The 24,612-nt window shown below is 35.5% G+C and overlaps 1 protein-coding gene across 11 annotated transcripts in view; it reads right to left on the bottom strand.

The window, feature by feature from the left end:
• COP1 (COP1 E3 ubiquitin ligase) overlaps window positions 1-24,612 on the bottom strand; it is a 276,406-nt gene that overhangs the window by 220,925 nt on the left and 30,869 nt on the right. For 7 of the 11 annotated variants that reach the window (XM_033854790.2, XM_019952343.3, XM_019952342.3 and 4 more), the window contains 4 exons: window positions 17,505-17,564; window positions 8,800-8,897; window positions 2,500-2,576; window positions 1,699-1,818 (listed from right to left, as the gene is read on the bottom strand). In XM_033854790.2, the coding sequence (XP_033710681.1) occupies window positions 1,699-1,818; window positions 2,500-2,576; window positions 8,800-8,897; window positions 17,505-17,564 (355 nt within the window). The remainder of the gene's footprint in view (window positions 1-1,698; window positions 1,819-2,499; window positions 2,577-8,799; window positions 8,898-17,504; window positions 17,565-24,612) is intronic. The other 4 variants (XM_073804073.1, XM_019952341.3, XM_073804089.1 and 1 more) reach the window with 2 other exon arrangements.

Below are 24,612 nucleotides of genomic sequence, written 5' to 3'. Positions count from 1 at the left end.
ATGGAATACTATACAGCCATAAAAAAGAAGGAAATTCTGCCACTTGTGACAACATGGATGGACTTTATGAGCAGTATAAATGAAGTAAGTCAGAAAGAGAGACAAGCACTACATGATCTCACTTACATGTGGAAGCTTAAAAGAAGAAAACAAAAAAACTAGAAACACCAAGCTCACAGAAAAATATCAGATTTGTGGTTACTAGAAGCAGGGGATGGGGGAATTGAATGAAGGTCAAGAAGCACAAACTTCCAGTTTTAAGATAAATAAGTACTGAGGATATGACATACAACATGATGACTATAGTTAACACTGCTGTAAAGTATATTTGAAAGTTGCTAAGAGAGTAAATCCTAAAAGTTCTCATCACAAGGAAAAAAACTTTTTCTTCCTCTTTTTTCTTGTATCTATATGAGATGATATATGTTAAGTAAATTTACTGTGGTAATCTTTCACAATATATGCATGAAGTCATTATGCTGTATACCTTAAACTTACACAGTGCTATATATCAATTACATCTCAACAAAACTGAAAGAAAAAAATAAATTAAAGGTAAAGTCCCCCCCACCCCCCCACCAAAAACACAGGAGAAATTCCCACCACAAAAAAGACACAGCATGGCAGACTCATTTTGGTCAGCTCAACCTCACCTACTCCTTCCTCCTCCTAAGAGATTCTCATTCTATTAAGTGGTATCCAGATCCAGGCTATGTTAATCAGAATCTATCCACAGAATTTTTTAAAATCAAGCTACAAAGCTCTTTTTCTTCTTTGATCAAAAAAACATAAATATAAAGGAGGAAGTACAGGTGACCACATTATCCGCCACATAATAAAAATCCGAGAAAAGAAAATCAGACCTGTCCTAAAGAAACAGTCATGAAAAGTAAAAAAGAAAAACTCCCAACAACATTCAAGTATCTGATTTCATTTGCATATAGTCTCCAGAGAAGTGACGGTTCCAATCTTCCCAACATTTGGTTGTTAAGCTCTTCCTTTTTATGTGTGTAAGCTACTCAGTCCCTTATTCTGTCAATTTATATCCCATTTTTGTTTAAGCTAGGTCAGGTTGGGTATTTGCTTGTGCTAAGGTATATATTCTTTATAATGAAGCATACTCAATTCCTAACGAACACATGCAAATTCCCATTTTATATTGTTTACATTTATTTACCAGAAATAAATGCAATTTTTCATGTATTTAGATTCCATTACATGAAACAGAATATAATTTCTTTCCAGTTCCCATCTTTCTAAATACCCTTAGTTAAGCCACAGACTGCTGCTACTGCCAATCAACACCTGCTGGAAGGATTTTATGTAGGTAGAAATAATCACTGTTTTCTCCTCCAAATCCCATATGTGAAGAGGGGAAGATTCACTAGAAGAAAAAATAACCAATGTAATTGTTCCCTTTCAAAATGAAACTGTACTTTCTCATGATCTTAACATTCAGCTTTTGTTAATACAAACTGGCCATTGCCAGTAAGTTGTATTATAAGGAATTTGTTCTTTCTTTGAATTGAAAAAGGGGAACCTGTTAGAAGTGGTAGCTTGCAGATGTTTCTTATTGAATAAAACTGGATGGACTGAGTAATCCTACCCTATTATTTTTAAACATTTCTAGATCTTTTTCAATGCAACTGACAGAGCACCATTTAAAACAAAATTTTTTAAAGTTCAGGGGCCACTTACTGCTTCCAGTTGTTTCTTCTTCTGCACTAGTAACTCCAACATGAGGTTGACATTGGCCAAATCAAGATTATCTTGGTCAGTTCCCAACAAATCCTGAAATATTTGCCACCTGTGGCCATTCTAAAAACAAAGAAAAGAAGAAACACAACAACTTCCTAAGACAATTGTTTTAGAGAGTCAAAAATAAATGTTTGCTACTTCCTAATATGCTTATTAGATAACGTATCAAAAATAAACTATGACATTCCAACCTATTCCTTCCCCAGCTTGTGGCTCCCCAATGCCTTCTAATTATAATTTAATCACTATTTCTCCCCTAAATAAATTTAAACAATGGATATGAAAGGCATATTTAAGACATGTTAAGTCAGCATCTCTAAAGGTATAATTCTCTTCAAAATAAGTGCCTGGATTTTAATTACTTGTCTAACCATATTTGCAACTTTGTATTTGGTAAGGTATTAATTTAAGCTCATTTGCTTCAATAATTTGGGCTAATCCTCTTAAACTGAGAGTCTTTTTTTTCAAATTACCACCCATAGTTTCACCCTGTCATATAATTCTTCAAATGTAATGTATTACAAGCCAACTCTGACTCTATGTAATCTCACCAGACCTTTCAAAAGATAAGAGTAAATTTTAGACAATGCAGGTAAGAAAGTTCTTTATTGAATAGAATAATCTTAAATCTCCTTTAAGAAAAATCAATAATATGCTAAGCTTTAATACCTAATTAATATTAAACCAATAAAAACAGCAAATTGAGATTTATTAAAAATAGTAGTAAGAGTTGAAACATACGGTGCTACTCACTGAGTGGTCCAATTTGAACCTCTTTTCCTCAAATCTTTGCTTCTGTTTGAGAATGAGCTCATTCACTGAAAACAGAAACAAAACAAAAAGCACACAAAATCTATATTTTTATTAAATGTATCGTCCAATTGTTCTGTTTACATGGATTCTATTTAACTTTAAAAAGTCCCAAACCTTAAAAACTGCTAAGCAGAAAATGCTAAGTTTTTATTTTACTTCAAATTAGAAACAGTTTTGCCGCAGCTACTACTACTACAACTACTATTATTACCACTACTATTATTACGAGAGGAGACTTCTTCAGAATATGTACTTTCTCTTACATGTCTCAATGATGACACTATCAGCACTTGGAGAAAGACAAGTCTTCACTGTATGAGATCGTCCCATGCTCTACAGGGTAACTGGCCGATTCTATGAGGTAGGCACTAAAGATTTTTATTTGTTGTTCTTTTTGTTTGTGACTTTTCCATAAATTTCATGGCAAACACTGTCAGTTACCTATTCATAAACCATTCTAAGCTTTTTTAAAAATAAAAATAGGATTTTTTTTCCAAATGTCAGAATGCCAACTGTCACATACTTTCAGAGAGGCTAGATCCTTCACTGGCCCCATGGTATGAATCTTGACTAACCTAAGCCAATCTAGTCATACACTCTTGCCAGCAATTGACGGAGGGTTAACTATGTGACCTAATTTTGACCAACGAAGGGTATGCTGTCTTTCAGAAGAGAAGGATAGAAGAAAACAAGTTCTTTTTCTCCCTTCATTAAGGGATGATGTCTGGAACTGCTTAAAGCCATCTTGCAATCTTGAGGGGAGCTAGCCAAAGAACCAACACATCTGCTGGAGACAGAAGGCCAGAAAGATGGAAAGAACTTGATAATATCACTGAGATACCAACTTAACCAATTCTAAAAATTCTTTTTGTATAAATCAATACATTTTCCTTAATGTTCAAACCACTTTTAATTGGATTCTTTTGTGTTTAACACCCAATTGATAAAAAAAATAAACTGATAAAGAAAAGGACAACTAGCACTAAGCTTGTTACCTTATTAGCCTTTAATTTATAGACATTATCCTATGGGTTATTCTTCACATTTTAGAGATGAGGGAATATTAGAAAGAGCATAAGGAAGTTACTCATGGTGACATACAATACAAGACAGAGCTGGGAAACAAACCCAACTATCTAATACTTCCCACTATACCACAATCTACTACAAATATTTTCGAACAAATCAGAGAGGTTCCAGGGCCACACTAGGAGCCAAGCTTTAAAGATTAAGTAAGACTCAACCTAAGTAAGACTTAATCCAAGACTCAAGCAACTCAGAGTAGGAAGAGAAATATATGTGATGCAGCAGTTATAATATGATAATCAGTACTATCATTGAAATAGATTTTAAAAGAACAAAGGACAAGGATCAATTAAAATATTAACAAGCAGGCTTCACACAGAAGGTGACATTAGAACTGGGCCATAACAGGCACACAGGGACTTACTAAACAGGACGAAAAGTGGAAAAGAACTCACATTAAGGGTGTGTGGGGGGAATTCCCTGGCTGTCCAGTGGTTAAGACCCAGCGCTTTCACTGCCATGGGCCTGGGTTCAATCCCTGGTCAGTGAACTAAGATTCCACGGCCAAAAAAAATGGTGTGTACGTGGAGGGGGTAAAGTCATCAAATACCAGGATATAAGATGATTTAAAATCAATATAGCTGAAACACAGGATCAGAGTGATTTTGTCAGTGATTAACAGGGGCTAAGAACTAAGGCTGGAACTATAGACAGATCAGAGCCTGATTCTGAGGAGTCTGTTATCTCACAAGCAGTTGTTATTATAATCCAGGGAAGAAAGGAGAGAACTTGAAATAACGTAGTGGGAATAAACAGGAGTGTGTGAATAAGAATTTAATGTTTCAGTTACAGAATTAGCTATTTAAATAAAAATTGTAACTTAAATAATTGTAATACTTAAATATGTACACCACATTGGATTTTACCAAGAAATCTCATATACCACTGAACGTGAATATTCTATATCCATAATTATAATTCTCTGGATCCTTATAATAGCCATAGTACTAAGAACAAACAATGCCTTTCTACTGCTAAAGCTTTCATTCTAGCAATTGTCTTTTCAGAGGCAGGATAGTATAGTAAAAGCACATACTCAAGCCAGACTGCTTAGGACCAAATCCCAATTCCGCCACTTACTGGCTGTAGAACTTTACACAAGTTACTTGACTTCTCTGTGCTTTAATTTCCTCGCTGGAGGAATGAGGATGACAACAATTACCTATGTCATAGGACTGAGAATTAAATGAGTTAACTCACATAAAGCACCTGGGAAAGCACTTGGCAGTAGTAAAGACGTTATGTGAGCTGCCTACATCTTTTTAAACAAGGATTTTAAATTTTGCGTGTACGTTACCTTTTACATTAAAGAATAAGAGGGTCATTCATTAGAGAGATAAAAATATTCAATTTGCAAATTTTATACACAGAGAACACTAGAAAAGAGATTGCTGGGGGGTGGGGGGCGGGGGTTGGTAGCTGGAGAGAGATCATGCATCATGGAGGGACTGGGAGAGCTAAGCCTTGGCAAGAGTGTAGGAGAGCAACTGCAGAGGTGGGAGGAGAGACACCCCCTCACCCCACATGAGCCTTCCAGGATCAGGAGAGAGAAAGAGAGCTCTCAAGACCAAGGGGATAGAAAGGTGAAGAGTGAGAGTGAGCCTTTTTTCGGGGGGGGCGGGGGTAGAGAAAGAAGAAAAACGAGGGACTTTACTGTAGTGCTTAGGGCATGAAAGGAAAAATCAAAATATCTGTCTTGACAAAAAAGCGCATGACTCTAATGACCAGAAAAACCTTATCCTACTTGAGTGTTTAGCTTCCAATTCTTTGCTTTCATTAAAAGTGAAGAAAGGAGTGGACTTGTTAACTAATAGGGTATTAAAAAATTTTTTTTGACTAAGTAAGTGCTTTTATTGAAGCACATAATTCAGAAGGAGATCAAAGAACTAAGTGATGTAGCAGGAGCAAAGTTCCTTCAATCCCCATCAAATTATTTATGTAAGCAAAGTTTCTCATGATTTACCCTTTCAAAAATAAAAAGGAAAAATCTTAAACTTACATAATATTATATGTCAGTTATATCTCAATTTTTTAAAAAGCTGTGATGATCCTAAATAAATAAATAAAAAGAATACAAATGAAACTGAGTCCTTGTCCTAGTAATAACCACAAATGGCAATGGAACTAATTGAGGACACCATCACACATTAAGCAGCCGATTTTCAATAAATTTTTATGTCTAATACTTTATAAAATTTGTAAATATTTATTTGATCAATTGCATGTCTAATAATTACAATAACAACTCAGATAAAACATTTAAGATTTTTAAAATACTTAATATAAAATTATGTTCAAAAGAAACTTCAAGGTCTATAAGTTCTATTTTCTGTTACAGAAAAGTATGACAGATAAATCAATAAGAATTTCAAGCATGAAATATATTATATAAGGATAAAATTATGTGAGCAATATGCAATTTAAGAATAAGTTCAAAGAGACAAAGAATGAAATTTCCCATTGTTAATGAAAAGTATTTATTTTTGAATCAATGATAAGTATCAAATCACTATACTATTCAGATTCTACTGGATATATTTTAAAAAGAGATAAAGCTTATTTTTAAATAACCATATTTACAATACTCCTAAAATTATATCCTTTACAAACACTTAAATTATAAAGAAAAAATGTGGATGCTCATTTAAAATGTGGCATCAATGTGGGAAGAAGTACATTATTTTTCAGAATTTTTATATGGGTCACCCAAGCAAAAAGGTTTGAAGACCACTGCTACAGAAAATGGGTAGCCCAGCCCTCTATCCATGACTAAGGTAAACGTAAAGCATTAAAAGTGAAGGGTCCTAACCTAGCAATAAAAAAGGTGCAAGTCTACCTAGAACACTTCAGAATCATAGAACTTATACTTTTTTCACCATGCTCAAGAGGAAATCTGAAATTACTTTTAAAAGGTTCAAGGTCTTTTTAATCCAACCAAGAACTACAGGCACTATACAAATCATGTAAATCAGACTAAAACAATGGGAATAGTTTTTTCAGTACAGAAAAAACAAATGATATTCCACTTTCAGAAATAGATCTCAGTAGCATCCTGAGTGCATGGGAACCAAAGGATTTGACCATCACTGTACAAAGCTAAAGACTGGAAAGGGTGATGGGCAGTAAAACAGAAACAGATGTATCAGGATGAAATGTTATTTCTATGGCTGACATAAATAATCACACTGGAAGCTGCACTATAATTAAAAAATTTCAGATATGGGCATAAAACACACTCCAATTACCCAAAACCAAAAATTTTTATCCATATAAAGAGAAGGTTAAAAACACTTCTCTGGTGGTCCAGCAGTTAAGACTCCATGCTCCCAATGCAGGGGGCCCAGGTTCAATCCCTGGTCAGGGAACTAGATACTGCATGCCACAACTAAGAGGCCACATGTCGCAACAAAGATCCCGTGTGCGGCAGTGGGGATCCCTTGTGCCACAGCTAAGACCTGGCACAGCCAAATAAATAAATAAATAAATATTTTTTTTAAAAAACTGTATCATTGACAAGATAATTTCTAGCTTAGGAAATCAGTAATTATGACTTCTATTCACTGAATATATACATTTGAGAATATATAAAGTATGAAATTACTTTACATCTTAGGGCTGTATTTTCATATTCCTTCCATATCAGTATAATGGTGTTCTCTCTCTCTCTCTCTCTCTCTCTCTCTCTCTCTCTCTCTCTCTCCTCTCTCTCTCTTTCTCTCTATCTCACTATTTAGAAATTCACATAACAGAATTTGGACTCATTAAATTTGGTAAATATCAATACCAAAATCTTCAGACCACTGGATTCCTTTCTGTATTTAACCATTCCAAAAGAAGAAGTAATTTTCGAAAGTTATGACAACTCATAGAAGAGTGATTCTAGATGCACAAAGCAGCATCAATCCATGTTTGTGAGTTCACGGACAAAGGGTTCTGCTTTGTGGGACTTTGGTTTCCATTTCACCTAACTTAGCTCATGAAGTCCAGTCCCACAGAGTATCATACCACTCAGTGTTTCTTCTTTTCCTAAGTTCATTCTCCTAGTTTGCCACAAGACTTTATCTACCTAGAAGAACTTGGTATTCCAACAGAAAATCTTCAAAATATTTCCTTCAGAGTTCATTTCTGCTATGCAATCATCTGATGATTTTCCTGTATGAAAATATATTGGATTGTACTGAAGAGTGAAAGAGAAAAAAGGATTGAAGCCAATGTAATTTTAGAGCAGAGATAAAAAAGGAAAGCCATGGCTGAAAAGGTTCCAATTCATGATGTATTATAAACCACCAAACAAATCAAACTGCAACCAAAGCACTGGCAAGTCAGAATCTAATACACAAGTAGACACCACATCCTTAACTCTGAGTGTGTTACTCTTTAGAATGAAGAATTATCCTTTCTGATATACATATCCAGTAGTGCCCTACTTCATGTCTACCCATACCTGAAAATTAATCTTTGGAAAATTAATCTTCATTTCCAAAAACTCAAACTAAAGATTTTCCACAATATCTTAGGCTTTTCAACATGTAGAATTTTTAGATTTTTCATAATTGGCCTCTAACTAGATACTATTCCCAATCACTTACCATTTACCTTAAGGGTTCCCTGTTTGTGCCTCTCTTCTCCAGTCACCATTCTTCCCTCAAAAATTCCATATCCATTGTCTTTCTTTCCCCAGTTTTACTTTTCAATCACCTCCCCAGGTGATAGACTCTCTTCCTCCATCTAGGAGTCCTCACATACAAGTTTTATCTCCCTTCCGCCTCTCCATTAACCTTTTCCTCCATTGCTTCTCACTTCTGCCCCAGAAGTAGAAACAACAGGAATGCACAACATGATATACAGACAGGTATCTGGAACTCTGGCATTCTCCTTTAGCCTCACATTCTGTCCAGCCATCAATGTAAGAATCTAAGAGTTGTACCAGTCAATTTTTTTTTTAATGAAACTTAAATATAATATGATATGGTACATATGGTATAGAATCAATGTCACAACCCGGGGAAGACTGGGAAAAGCACCCTGCTGAGTAGGAGAGACTGCTTACCTCTAAGCTACGTTCTCTAAATAAATTAGTGCTAACACACCCTTTTGGGAACTAAATATTTTTAAAAATTAAAAATCATTCCAAAGACTCACCCAAGAAATTAGGATACAGATGGTCAATATTATCCACAACATAGTTACACTTGGGACATCTATTATTGTCCTCCAAACTCTGATGAATACACTTGTAGCTATAAACAAGAGAAAAAATAAAATAGCTTGATTAAATCAGTGATAAATTAATAAACTAGTCACAAAATAATGCCTATTAGTTTTCTATTCCTCATTTTCAACATAAGTTATCTAGCAGTTACCAAATTTATTTCAGCTTATACTTTTATATTAGAAGATACATAGGGCATTTATTAGATAATAGTATACAAAAGTTGTTTAAAAATATTATTTAAAAATAAACTCAAATAACAAGCCTACTAGATATAAAATTTTAAAAGATATACTAACTTTTAAGTTTATGCAATTTAAACAGTATATAACAACACCAAGAAAAACAAATGCCTGTAATTTAGTTAAGCAAACAGACTATCTGTATCCTTGGAGTGCTGATATCCTCAATACAAAAAGAGCTCATTCAAATGAAAAGAAAATAAGAGAAGAACAGAAATATCAGCAAGACAAAAATTAGTCATTAAGCATGGGAAATCATCACTTTCATTAGGATGAAAAATTGATTTAAAATTATATATTAGTTTTTACCAATCAGAATAGAAAAATAAAGAAAAAACTGTCAGAGTTAAGGAGTACATGTAGATATGAATAATTTCATGCACTGCTGCAGGAACTGCCATTTTCTAGAAGGCAAGTTGTATGGAAAAACTTAAGGCTGTGTATCCTCTTTCATGTAGTGATTTTACTTCTAGGAATTTATCCTATGGAAATAAGCAGATATATATATGTAGAAAGATGTCCCATTCAAAGTTATCTGTAAATAGCAAAATAAATTAGAAGCAACCAAAACACTAGGAAATTGATTACATAAATTTGTAAACATCAATCCAATGCAATGTATACAGCCAATAAAAGTCACACTGTAATATGTAACTATACACCATGAAAAATAATCTAATAACTATTTATAGGTACAGCTGGAGAAATATGATTATGAGAAATTTTTGCCTTCTTAGATTATATATTTCTGTAATGTTTGTTTTTTTACAATTGTGTATTGTCTTATAACAAAAAACTTTGAAAATGTCATTCAACTAACCCCAGAGAAATATCAAATCGACATTAGGAAAAAAGTCACTATATAATTATGTTAGTAAATAAAAATAACCTCTAACACAGTGGATACAATTCCATTTGTTTTAAAAAATTACGTACGTGTACAGTTTTTAAAACTCTTAAATTGTATTTATTAAACTGTAGTTTGATTTACAATATTGTGTTAGTATCAGATGAACAGGCTCAGATTCTTTTCCATTATAGGTTATTACAAGGGATTGAATATAGTTCCATGTGCTTTATGGCAAATCCTTGCTGTTTATATATTTTATATATAGTAATGTATATCTGTTAATCCCATAGTCCTAATTTATCACTCCCCTCTGGTAATAAGTTTGTTTTCTAGGTCTGTCAGTCTGTTTCTGTTTTGTAAGTTAGTTGATTTGTATTATTTTTTTAGATTCCACATATAAGTGATATAATATTTGTCTTTCTCTGCCTGACTTACTTCCTTTGTATTATAATCCCTAGGTCCATCCATGTTGCTGCAAATAGCAATATTTCACTCTTTTTAATGGCTAATATTCCACTGTATATATACCACATCTTCTTTATCCATTCATCTGTTGATGGACATTTAGGGTGCTTCCGTGCCTTGGCTATTGTAAATAGTGCTGCTATGAACATTGGGGTGTACGAACCTTTTTGAATTAACAGTTTCCTCCAGATATATGCCCAGGAGTGGGATTGCAGGGTCATATGGTAACTCTATTTTTAGTTTGTTTGTTTGTTTGTTTGTTTTTGCGGTACGCAGGCTTCTCACTGTTGTGGCCTCTCCCATTGCAGAGCACAGGCTCTGGACGTGCAGGCTCAGCGGCCATGGCTCACGGGCCCAGCCACTCCGCGGCATGTGGGATCTTCCCGGACCGGGGCACGAACCCGTGTCCCCTGCATCGGCAGGCGGACTCTCAACCACTGCGCCACCAGGGAAGCCCTGATGTGATTTTAAATGGAATTTTTTTTTTTTTTTACTTTCTCTGATATTTCATTGTTACTGTACAGAAATGGAACAGATTTCTGTATATTGATCTTGTATCCTGCACCTTGCGCAATTCATTTACTAGTTCTAATCGTTTTAGCCACAGCAGCCAGACAAGAAAAAGAAATAAAAGGTATCCAGATTGGAAGGGAAGAGGTAAAACTGTCATTGTATGCAGATGACATGATACTCTATATAGAAAATCCTAAAGATTCCACACAAAAACTGAAAGCATTTAAATGTGAACATTTAAAATAAACCGAAAAAGACATTCACCATAATGTTAACAGTATGTGCCACTGGGTAATATAATTATGGGAAACTTTTTCTTTGTAGGTGTCTACAAGTTTCTATAGTAAACATGTACTGCTCCTAACAATCAGGAAAAAAAATTACTTCTAAGAAATTTAAAGGGTGATTTACATATAAGATGATTCCTAAAAAGACAGTAACTCTTTTATCCTGTGTCCAAATTACTATAAATTTGCTTCAGCTTCATAAACTGAAGCAGATTTTTATATCTACCTACTTCCCTCCACCTTATCAAAACAAAATGCTACATCCATCAGGTTGCTCTGTTCTAGTTATCATCTACTTTCTCATCTCACATTTGTTACTTGCAAGACAAGCAAAAAGAAGGACATTATAGGGAATCAATGTAGTGAGGTCTTTGGCACAGTACAGGGGCCCAAAGATTAAACACCTGGCATATAACAGGTACTCAAATATTACATACAGAACAAATGACTTGCACAGTGTTCCAGAAACAATATCTTCAGCTCCTGCAACTATGACAAGGCTAGGAATACCACATTACCAAAAGATAGGCTCCATATCTGAGAGGAAACTTCCTACATGGAAACTTCAATGAAAGAAATAACATTCTAAATTTTTTTTTCATTTTATTGCAAGGGAAAAGCATAAAGAAGATATGTAAATACAATAGATTAAGAGCTCCAACATGGGAACATTTATAGTCTGCTTAGGGGAAAAGGAAATGAGTTAATATTACCAGAATACATGACAAGATTTAATCCTTTAAAAAAAAAACCTGCAGGGAATTCCCTGGCAGTCCAGTGGTTAGGACTCAAGCAGTGCTTTCACTGCCGTGGCCCAGGTTCAATCCCTGGTTGGGGAACTACTACCCCACAAGCTGTGCTGTGCAACCAAAAAAAAAAAACCTGCAAGTTCAAATAAAGCAAGTCATGAGGAGAGACTATGAGAGGGTTATTAAAGACAGGAGACAGGGATTGACAGATAAGCAGAAGAAGGACATTTGGAGTTTTAGCAAATGGCTTTTGAAAAGAAATGGTAGTCAGAAAATGAGCAAATAAAATGACAAGAAAAACAAGCTAAATTGTTAAGCCAGATAAAGAGTTTGTCAATATACAAGAAATTATTCCTGAATCCAATAGAACATTCTCCTCTCCCTTCTTCAGCATCCTAATCATATCCCTTGTCAGTAAGCTTACTACCATACCATCCTCTCTTAGAAGAAAAAGATAGTCTAGGACACAACCAGAAGGAACTGTCCTCAGAAACAGAAGCTCAAATGACTTTTCTGCATTGTACTTGATAATAACCATCTATACTATAAAATTTAAATGAATCAAATGACACGCCACTGTATAAAACTGCAGTGATAACAAGATGCATCAAGTTTATTTTATAACATCTATTGCCTCACTACCACCTTGGGTAGACCCTCCCTAGTCTGAGAAATAGTAACTGTCTTATTCTGTACTTAATCCGTGTATGTGTTTGTCAGCCCCTCTTCTGTTTGCTCATTAAAAGCAGAGATTTGTTTTACTCATCTCTGTACCCTCAATATCTAGCACAATATCCTGTTAAAGAGCTGGAACTCAATAAATTCTGAATGCATGAGAAAATAGATATAACCAAAAAAGAAACGTACTTCTTCTGCCTTCTGGGTCATATAAAACACTGCGAGAAAGTCTCAATACAGTAACTCTAATTCATTCTCACTCATCTATCGCCTTGACCATCACCAGCCCAAATGCAATGTTTTGGATTCCAAAAGAAGAGTATAGGCCTAAACTAGTGATCAAAATAGGTGGGCAAAAAGAGATAAGAAGGATATATATTTTGGGTCTACCTGAGAAATTTTCAATAGCTACTCACACTGCAACTCTTAAAAAAATTTATTCAGTACCACAGTGTGCTAACGGTACCTATGTCCCCTGATAAGTGTAGATCTGACCACAAAGAATGAATATTCCTCCACAGATGTATACAGTTGCTCTGTTTCTTCTATTAAGTATATACCTACCTACAAAATATAATTGATTTTTCTGTCTGTGTCAACAGGGATGAGTAGATACAGAAAACTGAATAATTAGAAAATTCTCAAAAAAGAAGGAACTATAAAACGAAAAGAAAAAAAAATCAGTACCAGTGGTTCTATATAAGAACCAGGTACAAAAAAAGACTAATAGTAAGGTATGAGGTGATGGATTAGTCAAAAGTCCCAAAAGGCAAACTGACACCCAGGCTTGATCACAGGTATGCTGCAAGATGACAACACTGAGGGACCCTGTTAATTATAACTAGTTTCTATTGAAGCAAACAGTAAATCAGGAGCTGACGTACATGAGGTCTGAGAAGCAGAGGGCAGGGGACAAGCTGGAGGCAGCAAAGGGGAAAGAAAAAGAGCAAACCTTACCTCTATGTCATACAGAAGCCAGATTTTTAAAATTATATCATTGAGTTTCAGTTAGATTATAGCTAATAGCAGGCTCACTGCGAAGTGGGAATGATTTAAAGTGAAAGAACTTCCCGCTATAATGTCTCCAACCTGTTACTAGGAAAGACATATCATTTTTAAGTGGGACAAGGAATAAACAGTTGATGTGGCCCAATTTGATTTAGTGTTAATAATCTGGATGGAGCCTTGAAGTGGTATTCTGCTTGGCTCCAGGTAACCAGCCAGGGTTCAACTTAGCAAACAGTTGATACAACAGGCTACTGTTAATGACTGAAGTTCCACAGGCCTCTCATGTCTCACCGTAAATAATTAAGAGCTTTTGCTTTCAACAAAAGAACAAAATGTCTCACAGTTCATCAAGCCTGGCAATGGGACTGTCAGCTTCCAGGTTTATTGGCTCCTACCAATGTTATCATCCCTATCCTACCAACACCTGCTTTCTGGTAGGTATTTTAAAACACAATCACAGGGACTTCTCTGGTGGCACAGTGGTTAAGAATCTGCCTGCCAATGCAGGGGACACGGGTTCGATCCCTGGTCCGGGAAGATCCCACATGCCGCAGAGCAACTAAGCCTGTGCGCCACAACTACGGAGCATGCACTCTAGAGCCCGCGAGCCACAACTACTAAAGCCCGCACCGTAGAGCCTGTGCTCCACAACAGGAGAAGCCACCACAAGTGAGAAGCCTGCGCACCACAATAAAGAGTAGACCCCACTCGCCACAACTAGAGAAAGCCTGCGCACAGCAACGAAGACCCAACGCAGCTAAAAATAAAAAAATAAATACTTTTTTTAAAAAAACACGATCACATCAGAGTGTAACAAAGTAACTTGAATTGTAACAAAGATCTAACCTTTATTTTTATTTAAAGGTAAAAAGAAGGTATTTAAGAAACCAACGAACTAAACTCACACCATGAAGATTACAGGACTCACTGAAAAGGCCCGGCCTGTCTAGTTATAAAGTCAATTAGTAATTTATTGTACTTCACAACATACTGAAGCAAGATCATTGAACTGATTCAGCAGACTCTTAAGCTTTTTTAAATGCCACAGTGAATATGTTAGACAAGGGCAGTTAGGAAAAATGGAAACCTCACTTTACAATCTGTTTCACACTTCAACACCTTCAAATCTATGAAAGAAGAGAAGTGAAAGGGTAGGAAGACAATGGGGGTTGGGGGCCAGAGAGCAGAAGAAGATGATATATTGACTGACTTGACAAAGGTAAGTTTTAGACCCAGACCTAGATTCCTGGTCCACCAACTTCAAGAACTTGCTCTTTTAGCTTTATATCAGTAGTTCTCAACTAAGGGCTACTTTGTCCTCTAAGGGATATCTGGCAATGGTTGGAGACATTTTTGGTTGTCACAACTTGGAGTAAAAGAGTTGTTACTGGGTTACTACAGAAGCCAGGGATACTGCTAAACAATCTAAAATACCAAGGACAGCTACCCACAACAAAGAATTATCTGGTCTAATATGTCAATACTACCAAGGTTGAGAAAGCCTACCATAAATCACCCGATTTTCCAGAATAATCAAAACCCAATGTCTCTAAGAGAAGTATATGATTTCCTATGGAATGCTAAGGTGCTGGATCAATTAATGGACCAAAGAGAACACTACTGCTAAACAATCAGCCTGAAAAGACCAAGCCCATACATGTGTCAAGACCCACATGACCAGAATTTCAGTAGCAATATATAGAAGAAAGTGATTCACAAATGATAATAATGTAAATGCAATATATACCAGGAAATAAAAATTATTTAAGAAGGCAAGATGGCCTTTTTTAAAAAACCAACAAAAAGATTCTGAAAGAATACACAGTCACTTCTTACCAGAGATAATCTTTGAGAAAGTAGAAAAGAAAGGCTAGGGGAAAGGAAACATTTACATTTCATATTATACCTTTCTGTACAATGAAAGTTTTTATAGCCAACAGTATACATTGTTCTTATCATTTTAATAACTTTTATTTTAATAAAGGACATAGATAATGCAAGCTAAGGAAGCTATTTTTATTCTAAAATTTCTTTCTCAATGACTGGCAGATTGGATATACCTATCAACAAAGCACTGCACTCCAGATCAAACTAAAGGACTTACAAACTGGTGACAATACTCGTCTTCACTAATGGATATCAACCTACCAGATATCATATTCAACCTCAGTATAAAATTGTGGGTCTAACTTCAACATGAATTAGAATAATAAGATATATTAGAACACAACAGAAATACTAAACAAAGAGGGTAAATAATTTAGGGAGATGACTGACTACAAGTAGAATATACCACCTCCAATCAAATAAATAGGTAAATAAACTAAAGGAATTAAACATACACAAATTACATACCCATTAGGATGACCACTATTAAAAAAGAACAGAAAATAACAAGTGTTGGAAAGGATGTGGAAAATTTGGAACCCTGTGCACTGTTGGTGGGAATGTAAAATGGTACTGCAGGTATGAAAAACAGTATGGAGGTTCTGCAGAAGATTAAACACAGATGTACCATATGATCCAGCAATTCTGCTTCCAGGTATATACTTGAAAGAACTGAAAGCAGGATTTCAAAAAGCTATTTATACACCAATGTTCAAAGAAACATTATTAACAATAGTTAACAGCTGAAAGCAATGCAAGTGTCCATAGAGAGAAGAATGCACAAACAAAATATGATATATATGGTCATCCCTCAGTATCCACAGTGAATTGCTGTCAGGACCCCCATAGATACCAAAATCCAAGGATGCTCAAGTCCCTTATATAAAATGGTGTACTATTAGCATATAACCTACTGTACATCCTACTGTATACTTTAAATCATCTCTAGGTTACTTATAATAATTAATACAATGTAAATGCTATGTAAATAGTTGCCAGTGAGCTGCAAATTCAAGTTGTGCTTTTTGGAATTTTCTGGAATTTTTTTTCAAATACTTTGGAACCGTGGTTGGTTGAACCACAGATGCTGAACCCGCAGATACAGAGGGCCAACTGTATATGCAATGGAATGTTATTCAGCCTCAAAAAGGAAGGAAATTTTGACACATGCTACAACATGGATAAAACTTGAGCACACTCTAAGTGAAATAAGCTAGTCACAAAAGACAGATACTGTTTGATTCCATTTATATGAAGTATCCAGAGTAGTCACATTCACAAAAAGTAGAATGGTGATTGACAGAGGTTGGGATAAGAGGGAAATGGCACTTGTTTAATGGGTATAGTTTCAGTTTTGCAAGATAAAAACATTCTGGAGACTGATTTGCACAACAATGTTACAATACTCAATAGTACTCCACTTAAAAATGGTTAAGATGGTAAATGTTAAGTATATTTTATGACAACTGAAAATCTTTTAAAATATACAGATTAGCATGACATATAACCTAAAGACAGCACTGAGCAAAGTGTTAAAGAACACAGAACTTTTTAATCCTCTAATATCCTTTTCCAATGACCTTCCACCCTGCTTTAATGGCCCTCGCATCTATCCGCCACAAGTGAGTTAAAGGTGCTTCATGCTTCATCCTAATTACCCAGCACCCCCCAATTTCCTAAAACAGCAGTCAAAGCTCTTTAAACAATTAAGAAACCTAAAAGTTTATTATTATAGTTTCATCTATAAGGCTGATAGTAAATCTAAGTATTTCACAGAAATTATACCAGCAACCACATGTTTGCCTTGAGCTCTCAAACCTGTAAAGGTGTATCGGTCAAGGAAATATGATTCAAAATAACCAACAGTAGCTTTAAAAGCATAACTTCTCACTGGCTACATTTACACACAAGTTAAAAATTGCCAAAAGACAATGTCACTAAATTAAATCATCTTACCAAAAGCTGTGGCCACACTTCGTCATGTATGCTTCCTCAATCATATCAAAGCAGATAGGGCTAAAAACAGAATAGAAAAATAATTAATACATTTTTTTAAGTAGAGTGATTACAAATTGGAAAAAGTCAGTAACAATACCAACAAAATCATATTTCAATACATAGCTAAGTCTTCAAACTTTCTACTGATGAGATGAAATTTCTATTGAGCTGAATGAACGTTAGGGGACTGCTGGTAAAATGACAATTTGTTCAAGATGGCCCTAAGCACCATCAAGTTCTAAGATGAATTAAATGAATAATTTAACTGACTCCAATACTTTACCCTGACCATAAATTTTGATAGTATAATGCAATCACGAGTGCTTAAGTTCTACCATCTTTTTCAATCATCCCTGGTACAAAACCATCTAAATGCTCTATTTCCTATCTCAAAGAAAACGAATTTCCTGAGTGAAAAATTTAGTTCCAATCTCAATAACTCTTCTAGGTAGTGAAGATGCTAATGATAACTAATACTTAACACAAACTATGCATGTCCATTAAAACAATGACATATATTAACTCACTTAATCCTTTCAACAGCATAGGTACCTACCTATTACTAGACCCACTTTATAGGTAAGGAAATTGAGACACAGAATGTTAAAAGTCACACAGCTAGGAAGTAACACAGCCAATTTTCAAACTCAGATCCATGTTCTCAACCACTCTTCTATTCTACTTCCAGATACCATGAGATAAATATTAAGTCATACCAACTATGCCACATGTTCTGGCCAAGGAAAGGGGGTTATCAATCTCTGAGAGGGTACCGTCTACCAGAAGAATGCAAAGCCTTCTAAGAAGCAATTTCCCTTTATCCTTCCCCCTTCCTTCCTCCAAAAACTCTGATGAAGTCTCCAGAGATACAACAGCCATCTTGAGATCATGAAGACAACAAACATAAGCTAAGAAGACAGGATATGGGTTCCTTGATAACATCCTTCAGCAGTTGCATCATCCATGGATTGTCAATCTCTGGACTACACATTACATGAAAAAGTAAATCCTAACTTGCTTAAGCCAGTAATTATCGAGTTTCCTGTTACTGGTATACAAATCCAATGCTTATTGATGTCACGGGACAATTAAACTGTAAATGAAAATTTACCCACTCCCTTCAAGAAAAGTTTCCTGGGCATAAATACTATCTTAGAATGTGAGGTTATAAATAAGTTATAAAATCTCAATGTTGCACAAGCTCAGAGTTTCATCATGTATAGTGTGCTGGCTTAGACTGCACTGGTTTTGTCAGTCTTTACTCTCCCAGACTCAGAATAAAGGGAAATCTCCTAAATGTGGGGATTTGGTAATTTTTCTTTTGGAACAGAGTCCATCTTGCTCCTGCCTGATGAAGTTAAGGAAGCAGGGGTGGGGCTCCCTCCTGAGGACATGTGGATGAGCTGTGGAGGCTGCTCTGGGATCTCAGTTTGCAACTACAACGATGCTGAAGAACAGATCTGAGATAGACAAATTTTATTTCACACTGGTACAGTGGGTGCTCAAGCAGGTATCTTAACACCCAAAACCCAGAGTAGAGGCAATATTTATCCCCCACTTTAAAGACTTTATTTTTTTAGAGGAGCTTTACATTTGCAACAAAACTGAAAGAATGGTATAGAGATCTCCCCTGCCCCCACATGTGCACAGCCTCCCCTATTATCATCACTCACAAGAACAGGGCATTTTTCTTAAACAAGCATGAACCTACATTGACACATCATAATCACCCAAACTCCAAATTTTACCTTAGGGTTCATTCTTCATGTACATTCTATGGGTTTAGGCAAAAGTATAATGACATATACCCACCATTATAATATCATACATATTATTTACACTGCCCTAAAAATCCTCTATACTCTGCCTATTCGTTTCTCTCCCCTTACCCACATCCACTGATTTTTTTATTGTCTCCATAGTTTTGTTTTTTCCAGAAAGTCATATAGTTGGGACTATACAGTATGTAGCCTTTTCAGATTGGCTTCTTCCACTTAGTAATATGCATTTAAGGTTCTTCCATATCTTTTCATGGCTTGATAGCTAATTTCTTCTCAGTGCTGAATAATATTCCAGTGATTGGGTATACGGTAGTTTATTTATCCATGCACCTACTGAAGGACATCTTCGTTGCTTCCAAGATCTGGCAATTATGAATAAAGCTGCTACAAGCATCTTTGTGCAGGCTTCTGTGTAGTCCTAAGTTTTCAACTCCTTTGGGTAAATACCAAGGAGTAAAATTGTTGAATCATATGCTAAGAGTAGGTTAGTTTTGTAAGAAATCAACCAAACTGTCTTCGAAGTACCTGCACCATTTTTATCCCCACTAACAAAATATGAGATTTCTGTTGCTCCACATCCTCCTCAGTATTTGGTGGTGTCAGTGCTCAAGATTTAGCCATTCTGATAGGTGTTTTAGCGATGTCTCATTGTTATTTTCATTTGCATTTCCCTGATGGCTATGGTGATATGGAGCATCTCTTCACATGCTTATTTACCATCTGTATATTTCTGAGGTGACAGTCAAGGCCTTTGGTCCATTTTTAAATCAGGTTGCTAGCAGAAGCAAAAACAACTACAATCCTGCAACCTATGGAACAAAAGCCACAGAAACATAGACAAGATGAAAAGGCAGAGGGCTATGTACGAGATGAAGGAACAAGATAAAACCCCAGGAAAACACCTAAATGAAATGGAGATAGGCAATCTTCCAGAAAAAGAATTTAGAATAATGATAGTGAAGATGATCCAGGACCTCGTTAAAAGAATAGAGGCAGAGATCGAGGAGATGCAAGAAACGTTTAACAAAGATCTAGAAGAATTAAAGAACAAACAAACAGAGATGAACAATACAATAAATGAAACGAAAAATACACTAAAAGGAATCAATAGCAGAATAACTGAGGCAGAAGAACGAAGAAGTGACCTGGAAGACAGAATGGTGGAATTCACTGCTGGAGAACAGAATAAAGAAAAAAGAATGAAAACAAATGAAGACAGCCTAAGAGACCTCTGGGACAACATTAAATGCAACAACATTCGCATTATAGGGGTCCCAGAGGGAAAAGAGAGAAAGGACCTGAGAAAACATTTGAAGAGATTAGAGTCAAAAACATCCCTAACATGGGAAAGGAAATAGCCACCCAAGTCCAGGAAGCGCAGAGAGTCCCATACAGGATTAACCCAAGGAGAAACACACCAAGACACATAGTAATCAAATTGGCAAAAATTAAAGACAAAGAAAAATTACTGAAAGTACCAAAGGAAAAATGACAAATAACATACAAGGGAACTCCCATAAGGTTAACGCTGATTTCTCAGCAGAAACTCTACAAACTCGAAGGGAGTGGCATGATATACTTAAAGTGATGAAAGGGAAGAATCTACAACCAAGATTACCCTACCCAGCAAGGATCTCATTCAGATTCAATGGAGAAATCAGAAGCTTTACAGACAAGCAAAAGTAAAGAGAATTCAGCACCACCAAACCAGCTCGACAAATGTTAAAGGAACTTCTCTAAGTGGGAAACACAAGAGAAGAAAAGGACCTACAAAAACAAAGCCCCCAAAATTGAGGAAATGGTAATAGGAACATACATATCGATAATGACCTTAAATGTGAATGGATTAAATGGTCCAACCAAAAGACACAGGCTTCATGAAATGGTACAAAAACAAGACCCATTATATGCTGTCTACAACAGCCCCACTTCAGACCTAGGGACACATACAGACTGAAAGTGAGAGGACGGAAAAAGATATTCCATGCAAATGGATCAAAAGAAAGTTAGAGTAGCAATACTCATATCAGATAAAATAAACTTTAGAATAAAGAATGTTACAAGAGAAACGGAAGGACACTACATAATGATCAAGGGATCAATCCAAGAAGAAGATATAACAATTATAAATATATATGCACCCAACATAGGAGTACATCACCACATAAGTCAACTGCTACCAGCTCTAAAAGAGGAAATCGACAGTAACAATAATAGTGGGGCACTTTAACACCTCAGTTACACCAATGAACAGATCATCTAAACAGAAAATTAATAAGGAAACACAAGCTTTAAATGACACAATAGACCTAACAGATTTAATTGATATTTATAGGACACTCCATCCCAAAACCGCAGATTACACTTTCTTCTCAAGTGCGCATGGAACATTCCCCAGGAAAATTCACATCTTGGGTCACATATCTAGCCTCAATAAATTTAAGAAAACTGAAATCATATCAAGCATCTTTTCTGACCACAACGAAATGAGATAAGACATCAATTACAGGAAAAAAACCCATAAAAAACACAAACACATGGAGGCTAAAGAATACATTACTAAATAACCAAGAGATCACTAAAGCAATCAAAGAGGAAATCAAAAAATACCTAGAGACAAATGACAATGAAAACACGATGATCCAAAGCCTATGGGATGCAGCAAAAGCAGTTCTAAGAGGGAAGTTTATACCTATACAAACCTATCTCAAGAAACAAGAAAAATCTCAAATAAACAACATAATGTTACACCTAAAGGAACTAGACAAAGAAGAACAAACAAAACCCAAAGTTAGCAGAAGGAAAGAAATCATAAAGATCAGAGCAGAAATAAATGAAAGAGAAAAAAAGAAAACAATAGCAAACATCAATAAAACTAAAAGCTGATTCCTTGAGAAGATTAACAAAACTGATAAACCATTAGCCAGACTCATCAAGAAAAAGAGGGGGAGGACTCAAATCAATAAAATTGTAAATGAAAAAGGAGAAGTTACAACAGACACCGCAGAAATACAAAGCATCCTAAGACACTACTACAAGCAACTCTATGCCAATAAAATGGACCACCTGGAAGAAATGGACAAATTCTTAGAATGGTATAACCTTCCAAGACTGAACCAGGAAGAAATAGAAAATATGAACAGACCAATCACAAGTAATGAAAATGAAACTATGATTAAAAATCTTCCAACAAACAAAAGTCCAGGACCAGATGGCTTCACAGGTGAATTCTATCAAACATTTAGAGAAGAGCTAACACCCATCCTTCTCAAACTCTTCCAAAAAATTGCAGAGGAAGGAACACTCCCAAACTCATTCTATGAGGCCACTTTCACCCTGATACCAAAATCAGACAAAGGTACTATAAAAAAAGAAAATTACAGACCAATATCACTGATGAATATAGATGCAAAAATCCTCAACAAAATACTAGCAAACAGAATCCAACAACACATTAAAAGGATCATACACCATGATCAAGTGGGATTTATCCCAGAGATGCAAGGATTCTTCAATATACACAAATCAATTAATGTGATATACCATATTAACAAACTGAAGAAAAAAACCATATAATCATCTCAATAGATGCAGAAAATGCTTTCAACGAAATTCAACAACGATTTATGATAAAAACTCTCCAGAAAGTGGGCACAGAGGGAACCTACTTCAACATAATAAAGGCCATATACAACAAACCCACAGCAAACATCATTCTCAATGGTGAAAAACTGAAAGCATTTCCTCTAAGATCAGGAACAAGACAAGGATGTCCACTCTCACCACTATTATTCAACAGTCTTGGAAGTCCTAGCCACGGCACTCAGAGAAGAAAAAGAAATAAAAGGAACACACATTGGAAAAAAAGAAGTAAAACTGTCACTGTCTGCAGGTAACATGATACTACACACAGAGAATCCTAAAGATGCCACCAGAAAACTACTAGAGCTAATCAATGAATTTGGTAAAGTTGCAGGATACAAAATTAATGCACAGAAATCTCTTGCATTCCTATACACTAATGATGAAAAATCTGAATGAGAAATTAAGGAAACACTTCCATTTACCACTGCAACAAAAAGAATAAAATACCTAGGAATAAACCTACCTAGGGAGACAAAAGACCTGTATGCAGAAAACTATAAGACACTGATGAAAGAAATTAACGATGATACCAACAGATAGAGAGACATACCATGTTCTTGGATTGGAAGAATCAATATTGTGAAAATGACTATACTACCCAAAGCAATCTACAGATTCAGTGCAATCCCTATCAAATTACTAGTAGCATTTTTTACAGAACTAGAACAAAAAGTCTTAAAATTTGTATGGAGACATAAAAGACCCCAAATAGCCAAAGCAGTATTGAGGGAAAAAAATGGAACTGGAGGAATCAGACTCCCTGACTTCAGCCTATATTACAAAGCTACAGTATTCAAAACAATATGGTACTGGCACAAAAACAGAAATATAGATCAATGGAACAGTATAGAAAGCCCAGAGATAAACCCATGCACATATGGTCACCTTATTTTTGACAAAGGAAGCAGAATATACAATGGAGAAAAGACAACCTCTTCAATAAGTGGTGCTGGGAAAACTGGACAGCTACATGTAAAAGAATGAAATTAGAACACTCCCTAACACCATACACAAAAATAAACTCCAAATAGATTAGAGAGCTAAATGTAAGACTGGGCACTATCAAACTCTTAGAGGAAAACATAGGAAGAACACTCTGACATAAATCACAGCAGGACACTTTTTCATCCACCTCCTAGAGTAATGGAAATATAAACAAAAATAAACAAATGGGACCTAAGGAAACTTAAAAGCTTTTGCACAGCAAAGAAAATCATAAACAAGATGAAAAGATAACCCTCAGAATGGGGGAAAATATTTGCAAATGAATCAACATTCAAAGGATTAATCTCCAAAATATATAAACAGCTCATGCAGCTCAATATTAAAAAAACAAACAACCCAATCCAAAAATGGGCAGAAGACCTAAATAGACATTTCTCCAAAGAAGACATACAGATGGCCAAGAAGCACATGAAAAGCTGCTCAACATCACTAATTATTAGAGAAATGCAAATCAAAACTACAATGAGGTATCACCTCACACCAGTTAGAACGGGCATCATCAGAAAATCTACAAACAACAAATGCTGGAGATGGTGTGGAGAAAAGGACCTCTCTTGCACTGTTGGTGAGAATGTAAATTGATACAGCCACTATAGAGAACAGTATGGAGGTTCCTTAAGGAACTAAAAATAGCA

Source organism: Tursiops truncatus, chromosome 1, assembly GCF_011762595.2.
Source record: "Tursiops truncatus isolate mTurTru1 chromosome 1, mTurTru1.mat.Y, whole genome shotgun sequence".
Classification (NCBI taxonomy): Eukaryota; Metazoa; Chordata; class Mammalia; order Artiodactyla; family Delphinidae; genus Tursiops; species Tursiops truncatus.
The sequence above is the reverse complement of the archived record's forward strand: the minus strand, read 5'-3'. Positions and strand labels throughout refer to the sequence as shown.